The sequence below is a fragment of the Besnoitia besnoiti genome, chromosome III (assembly GCF_002563875.1).
Source record: "Besnoitia besnoiti strain Bb-Ger1 chromosome III, whole genome shotgun sequence".
Lineage (NCBI taxonomy): Eukaryota > Apicomplexa > Conoidasida > Eucoccidiorida > Sarcocystidae > Besnoitia > Besnoitia besnoiti.
This window is the reverse complement of record NC_042358.1, coordinates 4,548,838-4,559,087: the sequence shown is the minus strand read 5'-3', so window position 1 is coordinate 4,559,087 and position 10,250 is coordinate 4,548,838. Positions and strand designations below refer to the sequence as shown.

At 57.5% G+C, this 10,250-nt stretch overlaps 2 protein-coding genes across 2 annotated transcripts; one reads left to right on the top strand and one right to left on the bottom strand.

Annotated features, from left to right (window-relative positions):
* Positions 1–345: 345 nt before the first annotated feature.
* Positions 346–2,259, top strand: BESB_049110 (uncharacterized protein; the record flags this gene model as incomplete). Its single annotated transcript, XM_029363362.1, has 4 exons — positions 346–446; positions 753–912; positions 1,442–1,861; positions 2,122–2,259. The coding sequence occupies 4 exons, from the start codon at positions 346–348 to the stop codon at positions 2,257–2,259; spliced, it is 819 nt and encodes a 272-aa protein (XP_029220728.1).
* Positions 2,260–4,110: 1,851 nt separating this feature from the next.
* Positions 4,111–9,009, bottom strand: BESB_049100 (peptidase, M50 family protein; the record flags this gene model as incomplete). The annotated part of the gene is made up of 9 exons (XM_029363361.1): positions 4,111–4,311; positions 4,709–4,835; positions 5,648–5,707; positions 5,961–6,069; positions 6,631–6,676; positions 6,878–6,994; positions 7,368–7,478; positions 8,154–8,481; positions 8,819–9,009. The coding sequence occupies 9 exons, from the start codon at positions 9,007–9,009 to the stop codon at positions 4,111–4,113; spliced, it is 1,290 nt and encodes a 429-aa protein (XP_029220727.1).
* Positions 9,010–10,250: the final 1,241 nt, after the last annotated feature.

Genomic DNA, 10,250 nt, shown 5'->3' with positions numbered 1-10,250 from the left:
TCCTCGTTTTCTCCTCCTCTCCGGCCCCCCTTTTTCTCGCCTTCTTCGCTTCACGGTCATCTTCTGCCTGCTTGCCTCACTCTTTCAGCTTTACTGTCTCCGTTGTTTGTCGCCCACGCTCCCTTTCGCGCCCTGTGAGCACCTGTCTGTTTCGTTATTTTTAGAACTTTTTCTTTTCTTCCGCTACAGGCGTGCGATCGTTCCCACGTTTTCAACCCTTTGTCGCGCGTTGGAGTCGCCCGTCCGTCTGTGTTTGAAGCTTTTTGCAGTTCCGAGGGCCCGTCTCCCTTGATCTTTTCTTCAAGAGTTTGGCATCATTTTCTCTCTGGTGTTTTCTTCTCACCCATGTCGCTGTTGAGGCGCGCCGCCTGTGCGGCGTTCGAGTTGCCTCAGAGGGCTCAGCCGCTGAAGGCGAAGAAGCCGGCCATCAAGAAGAGTGTGAAGAAGTGAGCTTTCTTAACACTCTGGTGATATCTTCAGAGGATTGGTCTGAGCCACCCTCTTTTGGCCGAGGCTGCACACAAGATACACACACTCACACACACGCGGAACTTCTCTCTCTGCTTGTCCTTGTCTCCAGTCTTCAGTTGGACTTCTGTCTCGAAGCGCTCGTCTCTGGCCTCGCCACTGGTTGTTCTTCTCTCTTCTGAGTTCGTCCGGACTCTCTCTTCTCGTATTCGTGAGGCTTCGCGTTCTCTGCGTCTTATTGCTTCTCCTCTGTCGCTGTCGCCCTCGCTCGCTGTTTTCCACAGGGACGGCGGCGGCCTGCCGAAGCACCTGACGCGGTATCTGCCCTTCGTGCCTTCCACTCTGGTTCACGAAACGACGAGTTTCCTCCACGATGCCAGCAAGCTGCGCTCTCTTCTCTCGCTCATTTTCTCTCCCTGCAAACCCGAGGCGACTGCCGCCGACGTGCTTGCCCCCCCGCGGACCGCTTGGCTTTCCAACGAGAGAAAGAAAGATATCACGCCGTTCGCGATGTACGCGAAATTCTGCAAAACTCACGAAGGCGAGGCGGAAATTACGCATATAGGGTGTTGTACCTTCACTTTGTGTATCTTACGATATGCGCTTCCCAGCGCGTGTCTGAGTTTAGCGAAGGCTCAATGAGGAAAGGCAAAGATGAAGACGCGTCAGTTTGTTAGTGTCTCGCGGCTTGCTGCAGTTCACTCCCTACATTTCCAGATTATTTGAGGTCCCTTTGACCTGCGTGTATGCGAAGGCTTCGCGAGGCGCCTTCTGTATCGTTCCGCCGAGTCTTCTCGCACGGTCTTCTCCTCCGCGGCTGTCGGTTTTCTGGCTTTTCGTTTTTCGTTATCTGCGTTGGGCTTCGCTTTCTTGCTCGTTTTTTTTGCCCCGCACTCTCTCGCTGTACTCTCTGTGTGGACGCGTTCTTCTTATGTGTCGCCGGTGTGTATGTGTCTGGATTTCGGGTTTTCAGCACCACACAGATTTTTACCGTCGGCACGAGAGCGCCGCCGCGGCGTCGATGTGGCAGGCGATCGAAGCGCTTCCTGCGGATCTGTACGAGGAGGCGATTCAGTCGGTCACCTTTGCGCCGCCGTACGTGAACGAGCCGCCTCCACCAGACCCTCAAGATATTCGCACGTTTCCTGGAAAAGACGACGCAGGAAACGGAGGTGGCACGCGGGGAGCGTCAACAGGCCGCAGTGGAGCGACAGCCGCCGCACGAGCCGCCAATGCCGCCGGCGCGAGTGAGGGAGAGGACGGGAGTGCGCAGGCGGCGGAAAAGGACTTCTTCGTGGAGCGTTTCGCCTTCCCCAGGGCGCTCATGTTCCATGAAATGTACGGACAACAGATCTTCCAGTCCCTGACGCAGCTCGAACGGAGGAAACTGCAGGTAAGCAAGAACCTGTTTTATGCGTTCACGGCCAAAGGGGCGACGGAAAAGTCTCGAACACAGACGCGCACATCCTTGCTGTACCAGCGAACGTGCGCTTTCTCAGCCACAGCGTTGCTTCGCCGTCGAGTTGCAATCGCCGATGGGCGGGCTGGAGCTGCCCTGTTTTTTCTCCGAGTGGTTTCGTATCTTGGGGCCGTTCTGAACTCAGGAAACGTGTGAATTAGTTGGTGTTGGTCTCTGTGCGACTCTGCCTGCAGGTCTTCATGAATTTAATGCACGTAAGGTATCCGCACGCGGAGCTGAAACGTGACAAACCGGCGCTCTTCTGGCTTCCAGAGAGACAGGTGCTCAGCCGACAGCGCGAGGGGGCGTACAAGAGGAAAGCCGCCAAGTAGCGATGACTTTCAGACTAGCAAACTTAGACCGGAAGCAAGTCCCGCGCCGAAAACCCCGGTGTACATCCACCTAGTGGACTGGACCAGGAGAGGGGAAACAGCAACTGAGGGGGAGTGGTTTGTTCGTCTCATGTTTCAGAGGCAACAGAGAGTCGGTTCCTTATTATTTTGTATCGGTCCTCTTTAGCTGTTCCTCCTTCGGTCAGGCGGGGTACATACTCCCCGCGACGCGCATGTGGAGAGATTGCAACCTTCATTTGAATTCTGAGAAGGCGGTAACTCAGCTCGTCGGTATCGCCACGCAGGCGGTCGCGCGAGTAGCCTGTAGCGATCACGCTTCCGGTTGCAGACAGTGAGCGATACGAGATGAACTCCGACTACTGAATGCAGCGGCGCCAAGTCTTTTGCACCAACTCTTAGTATGCGAGGGGGATGACGGGCTTGCGATGATGAGAATCGCTGCAGTTGTGGAGCTTCCATTTGAAAATCCACGAGAAGCGGGGCTCATGCGATGCATGCCGCAGTGTCTAGCGATCAAAGTAAAACTCCGGCCCCTGCAGATACGCGCAGTGTTTTCTGCGACTGTCATGCGGCGTGCGTTGCCGCCAACACACAACGCTGCTCCCAGCACAGTGCGGCTGAGGACAGCGCGTTCTACTGAGTTTCAGCAATAGTTCTTTAGAATCGAGGACGACGTCCGTGGAGAGGCCCGTCTATTCGAGCTTCCCTAGACGGCGTTTGCCGGTTGCTTGGTGGTGAACGTGCGTATCTACCGCAACAGGCGATCAACCCTAAACCCGAAGATTCGGCAGACGTTCGTGTATTCGTAGCCCACGCCCGCGTGACGTAACCTAGTTGTTCCCGCTCTCAAGCTTGTCCATTTCCCACAAAAGATGTTGAACGCTACCAAATACATAAAATGTTCCAGAAGCATATCAGAGCGCCAAAGTGTTGCCTGTAATTATTTGGGAACGAAACCGACCCTGCCACGGCAGATACGAAACGGCCGGGAGTCGCGCTTCTCTGACTTTTCCTCTATGGTGAAGTTTCTGCTCTCCAGACGAACTCCCTTTGTCACGGAAGGGCTCGCCCTACGCGAATGCACAACCAAGCAAACAACGAGTGTGCTAGTCTATTTTCGCGGTAGTACGACGGGGTAGAAGTCCGGAAACTTGTGTGCGAGTCCAAGCTCGCCCCCGCGAGCATAAAACTCAACTGCGCGCTGACGCTTGCCGCCCCGATATCATTTAGGAACTTGGGCGCTGAGGCGGAGAGCCAGCAACGGTGTCTAAGCAGGGGACGGGGGGGCTTCTCCGTTATCCAGACTGACAATCTCTGCAGTTCGAAAAGCAGAGATCTGACCAATCGCTCGACACAGTGACGTCACCCACCATTCTAGATGCATCGCCGAGTCGCTCCCTTCCCTCTAAAGTTTTCTGCTCCCTGCAGCTGAGTTTTGTCATCCCGTCAAGCACTAGAGTCCGACTACAGTCTCTCAGGCGGAAACCCTGTCAGTGTGGTGTTGGTGGTGAGAGCAACGCCAGCCTGTCCTGCGTAGTTGTGTCTGTCGCCCAGCGGCGGCATTCCCCGAGGAGGGATGGCGGCGGGCGCTTCGCGCGCGCTTCCCCAGCGCGACGGAAAGCCTCCCCCTTTCACCCCTTGAGTAACCGTGACGATAAAATATTTGAAACTGTAGAGATGACCGAGGTGTCTTTCGGCGTGAGACTTTGCACACGACCTCTGCGTGTCGCCCAGCGGCGCGCGTTTTATTTCGTTCCCCGGAGGTCGCAAACTCGCCGCCTCGCCTTCGTAGCCGGGTATTTCCCCCCCTCCCGAGCCGGCAGCTTCGGGTCAGTTGAGCAGAAACCCCTCCAAAACGTCGGGAACGGCCGCCGCGGCGACGGCGAGGTCAGTAGGCACCGGGATCCGATGCATGTGCCGCCACTCGCTGTACGGCATCGAAAAATACCGCACCGCCAACGGCGTCAAGTCTGCGGGCGCTCGGAAGACCGTGACAGCTACCACGTTCACCGCGTCGCCGAAATAAGGGACCTGATCGCCGAAAACGAGACACGCAGATGCCTCAAATGCGCACACGTCACAGTTCAACGCGAACACACAACCAGCTAATTCACAACCGCAGAAAGACTTCCCCCCGGCGACACGGCAACGCACCTTTAGAGAGAGCAATTATGAGGGCGTCACACACACGCACCCACCGTCCCAGTGCATGCCGATTTGCCCACGGAGGCAGAGCCACGCACACAGACTAGGCTAACCGTATTCGGTAGAGAGAAAGAAAAGAAAAAAGAATGGCGCGCAAAGCGGAAGGAAACGGCTAGTCGGCCCCTTCCTGCTCCCCAGTGCATGCCGCGGAGAACTCTCCGCTCGGCTCAGGCCAAAAGAGCAAAGCCACTGAGAGAAAACCGAGAAGACCGCAGGGACTTACTCTGGCGAAGAGCGGAAGAAGCGCCGCGAGCACTAGCAGCGGGACGACGAGCCTCCACGCAGGGTCGTTCATCGCCTTCTTGAGGAAGCACGACTCAGGCAACCAAGGCTCGATCGCCGCCCAGCCGCTGCGCGCGGAAACAGCAAAACACGGAGGCATTCGCTTCTCCATCACGCGCGAGAAACCGACCAGAGTTGCTGGTCTCCTAGAACCCAGCAGCTCTCAGCACGGATAGGCATTCGCTTCTTCATCGCGCGCGAGAAACCGACCAGAGCTGCTGGTCTCCTAGAACCCAGGAGCTCTCAGCACATAAAATCAGCTGAGCTTCCATACTTGCGCAGATCTCATCTCCGGCTGCGCACTCAGAGCGACGCAAACGGAGGTCAACCTCAGAGTCAGAGCGCTCCGTGGCAGTCTAGGAAGGACACCATCTCGCACTCGACTTGCGTACTACAGATCTGCATTGCGGAGGAGTCAAACGCACTCAGAACGAACCCCGCGCGCTTTCTGCCTCACGCGGCCCGCGTGGCTGATTCGCAGCTGCCGCATGCGTTGTGGCGCCAACAAGCAAGGGTGCTCGCTCCTCAGCGTTAGCCGCGGGACTTCGAGACTCAATCGCGCGCCCACGAAGGGGCGACTGCGCCTCTTAAACAGGCACGTCATCGGCAGACGCAAAAAACCTGAGCCTAGCTCGCCATAGACCCTTCGCGTGCTGAAGGCCTACTGCCGCCCACGACCCATGCATGCCGGAAGAAAACGTGGGAAAACTCATCGGCGCAAGAACGCCAACGAACACTGGAGTACCTGAAGAGGCAAGATCTACACTCGCGGGCGCGCGACGCTCCAACGGACTTGCAGAGATTGAGAGAAAAAAAGACACAGGTACGTCGCCGCTGCTACGCAGAGCTGCTGCGATAACGCCGCAAATCTGATGCTTACTCGAGCGGAGGAAGAGGAATAATGTTGATGATGAAGCTCATGGCCTGAAAGTAGACCAAGCTGCAGACCAAGCAGAAAAACGCAAACGCGCGCCGCGTGCGTTTGCACTTCGGAAGGACAGTTTCCAACTCTGCTGCCGTAGCTTGCCATTCACCCCTGCGCGTCCCTCGCCACGTGCGCCTCCCTTTTCTATCAAACTCGGCATTCTGAGTGCAAACTCAGTGATGGACTGGCTTTTTGAGAAGCCGCATGAGACTCGGGAGACAGGCCTTTGAGTCTCAAACAATTTTCTGAAAGTCTTGAATCCACGCACCAAGCAAGGCCCATGTGAAGTACCGTGTAGTAGTGCGTCGCAGCCAAGAGCGTCAGCTGCAGCAAGGCGGAGAAGAAGAAGCCGCAGAGGAAGTTCGCGAGCGGGCCGGCTGCGAGACAGCACCCGCACACCGCAAGCACACGAGAGCTGAGCCTGGTGAAAAAACCTTCCAAGTCGACTTCCATCACCGCCGCGGCGAGACAGAGGAAATACGCAGGTCCGGACTGCGACTGGCGCACGCCGCTGAGGGACTTGCACTCTTTACCGCGACAGGCCCCACGTCGCACACGAGGAGACCTTGACAGAAATGGCAGAGCAGGCACGCAAAAACAAACGAGGCCCGATAGACGCGCCCATCACACACGGCTACGAGAGGCAAGAGCTCCAGCCTCGCATGCACGCGTATATTCACGTGACAGAGATATGGATCCTGCGCGAGCGGAGATGCAAACGCAGCGCCCGGTCGACTACGCAGAGAAGTCGCCTCGGCATAACTCTGGCGACGCGGAGACTCCCACGCGCGAGAAGACCTCGTGAACTGTCTCGAAGAAAAGACCTGGGGCGTCCCGGTCGCCGCCGGGTCCCACTACCGCGACGCTTTCAGAAAAGAATCGGCTCTCCCCGCCCCAGGCCCTCAGGAGTTTTAGTTTTCTACTGTCTCTCTGCTTACCCAGCGCCGTCAGGGACTTCCATGACGGTCCGCGCAGACTTCCGTCCTGAGAAAACCGCAGTGAAACCCAGCTGAGCAAGAATAAAAATCACACCTCCTGATACTGGCTGACTCGCTTGAACCCTCTGAAGGCAACGCCGCACTCCCTCCCGCCCCCCTCCCCCCCCTAGCGCGTGACTCAGCGAGAGACTGGGAGCTCCTCCGGGACACCGTTTCGCCCATGCAACGGAGAGTTCGCGTCGCTCACCTGAATCGTGACAGCAGCCCCAGGCAGCGCCACGCTCCCAACGAGAAGAAAGAGCAGGGGGAGGCCCAGAGAGAAGAGTGGTGAGGAGTACCTCAGGTAGTCCAGCGTGAGGTAGCCCTGCGAAAAGGTCACACAGACAGAGCGGCAAGCGAAACAAAAGAAATACAAATATACGTATCGGTGTATAAATATCCATAACTGTATGACCGTGACGCGAGTCCCGTCCTCTGTAGATGTGTGCGTGTTAGAAATCAACTCCAAACGCACCACGTGGCGGGTATACCAAGCGATCGGCGTGTCGCCTGCAAGGCTCCCGACGGAATGAGGAGCCTGTCCCAGCTCGCTGGAGAGCAAAGAGCCACACAGGCGCCAGCGTCGCGTCTATCCCTTCCCGATTCGTGGAGTATACCGGCTGCGACACCACACCGGACTGCTGCGGCAGCCACTTCTTCCGCACGCAGCATCTGCCGCTCGCTTCCTCTCGCCCTACCGAGTAAACAACTGAAGTGTCGCCTCCCTTGAACGCGGCCGCCGCATGCGCGAACTCGTGGAGCGCCACGGAGAGAATGTAACCCGTGATGACGAAGAATGTGAGGAGAAGCTGAAGGCATGCGGACAAAGCGGGAAACGCCGCCGAAGCGCGCGGGATGCGGCTCTTGTGTTGCCGTCAGCAAGCAAACCTGTGGCGGATCGCCAGAGGGGGCTACAAGCCCCCCGACGCTCGGAGAAAACTGTCTCATTTAAGTATTCTGGCGTATGTCTCCTGCACCCTCATGGCAACAGAAGCTCCCTCCCATGAAAAGTAAAAAAAACGAGGTGCTCCAGTCCGGAAGGGCATTCAAACGCAGGGCACAGACAAGCGTGCAGCGGTTCGAAGGTGCAGAGGGCAGCGCGACGGGATCGCTCCCGCGCCGGCAAAAAAAGGTGCCGCTCGAGGGCTCGGTGCAGAGCCCCGATACCGTTCTAGATGCAATATATGGATTCCTGTTCCCACTCATCTCTTAGCGAGAGAAAACTACAACTCAGGCGCTAGCCTCATCAGCAATATCGTCCTCGGTTGATAATCTCTCAGACAGCGCCAAGAACATAACCGATTTGGAATGACCTAAATGTAGCGGGATATTGAAATCACGCACTTTTCGCTGGCTTAAGCAGTCCAGCGGTGTGATGGTGTGCTGCAGCCGTCGAGAACTTGGGTTCCTGCTCAGACTCCTCGCGATGTCGTTGGGAGAGGTTTCCCCGACGTAGACGGGCAGCGAGTCACCATTGGACTTACAGGCTGCCAGTAGAAGTGTGATGCGACGCCCAAGCCTATGGTCGCGAAGATCGTCAGCCAGAAGACTGGAGCGAGGCCCAGAATCGGCGGCACCCACCAGCCCGTGTAGGCGCCCTCGGGGCGAGACGCCGCCGCGTCAGGGAAGCAGCAACACGGCCGGATGAAGGCTCTCCGGAGACAGCGGAGGACGCCGCCTTCCCGTGGAGACGCGGAGTAACTGCCCTCGTGGAGACTGCGGCCAGACGCCTGCAAGCGGCTGGCGTCGGCAAGCGCGGCAGACGCTCGCAGGGGGCGACCCAGCTCGGGATCGGCGCCTTCGCGGATGATCCTGCAGATGTGAGACAGTGAGCACACAAAACACACCGCGGAAGATGGCCTGGTACGCACGCGGGCATCCGTGGACAGACGCGTTTTCAGGAGGGCGGGGGAGGGGGGGCACGGGCTCGCCCGGAGACACGCGGCGGTGACCCTCTGGCGAAACCGAGGGCATGCGTCAATCGAGGACTCTGACCTGCGTCGCGGCACTAGCGCAGAAGCCCCTTGGCGTCCACAAGTTAGCGTCCGCGAGACAAGTCAGCTCCCTCTCCGAAACACTGAAAAACTGATTCTCACACTCGCGCCCGCCCTCTCGGCGCTGCCTGGCTCCGCGGCTGCGTGGAGGTCACCTCGAACCCAAAAAGGCATCGCCCTCCATGCTAGACCGCACCGTCGCTCCAGTCAGCCTCCCAGTGATAAGAGGCAAAAAAAGCGGCAAACTGAACTGCTCAGCGGGAGGGGCTGAGGGGCGAAGCCAGACGACCATATGCGGTTGCCGGCTGCGACGCAGCTCACTCAAGAACGTTTTGATCGCGACCATGGCGGCAACACGCGAATGAGACGCCCGCCAATGCGATGAAACGCCACTCACATTCCGCTCGCGTCGATGCGCACAGCGCCCGACATGCTCGACAACCGGATATTCTCGAAGTAGGGCAGAAACGAAGGTCCTCTGCCAGAAGCCCTCCAGTGGTCTGAGTCCCGCGGACGAAAAACTGGGGGCCGCCGCTGCGTTGACTGTCGCAAACGAAATCATCAGGCAGTGAAGTGTCGCTTCATTTTGTTTGCCACATCCTTCGGCGCAGACCGAGCGAGGCGCCCTGTGCTCGAGCGTGATTTTGGTTACTGGAAGCGGTGTCTGCTGGAGGATTCCCCTAAGGCTGCTTTGCTGTAGAGCTGAATAGGCTGCCGCTAGCAGCGAGAATTCACGGCCAAGAAAGATTGCCTAGTGCCCGCCAAAAGACATATATGTAACCGCCCACAGGGGCAGAAACTCTCCCTCACACCGCGCGGTGAATGCGCAGGACGCGCGGCGTTCTGTCAGTCAGGATGAGCAACGCCTCAGGAAGGAAAACCCGCAGCCATCGATGTTGAAAGACCTCTAAACTGTCGGCTGCAAATGGCTCTGTTCGTTACACTCGTGGTCATCACAGGCGGCGTCGCTCAGGCGACAGTCACAAAGCCAAGATGTGACGTCTCGTAAACTGGCGGTCGACCGCCTGAAGAGGCACCGCACGTGGCGACCTTGCTCGTCCGCACTCTCGCACAGTGAAAGCTGGACGAACTGCAGAAACGCAACCGAGTTTTTTGCGCGAGCTCTGTAGTAGAGTAGAAATACGGCAAGAACATCAGCGACTGAATGCCCGGGTGGCACGGTTTCAAAGCATGCCGAATGCGAATGCATGTCACTCAGCTAACGAGGGTGCTACGTGAGGATACGCATTTGCTCATAGGCACTGGCAGCTCCGCCCGCAGAAAAATACGATGATATGGGTTTCCATAGGTCTTTCGAAGTGGAAAAGGGTTTTGTACAGCCACATCGAAGTGTCTCTTTTCATGTTACCTGAGTTTGCCACCGCTTATGAACCACTGGGACAAGCCGGCAGCCTGCAGGATTATCGCCACGCGCAGCCATGCCTTCGCTGGCTTTCGAGAATCAAGACACACCTCTCGACGGCTTCGAGAAATCACCACGTGAAAGAAATATTAAGTTGGGGAGACGCCCTCTTACTTCTTAAGCATGCGCGCGTAGGCATATTGACGACCGTACTTACTCCTTGA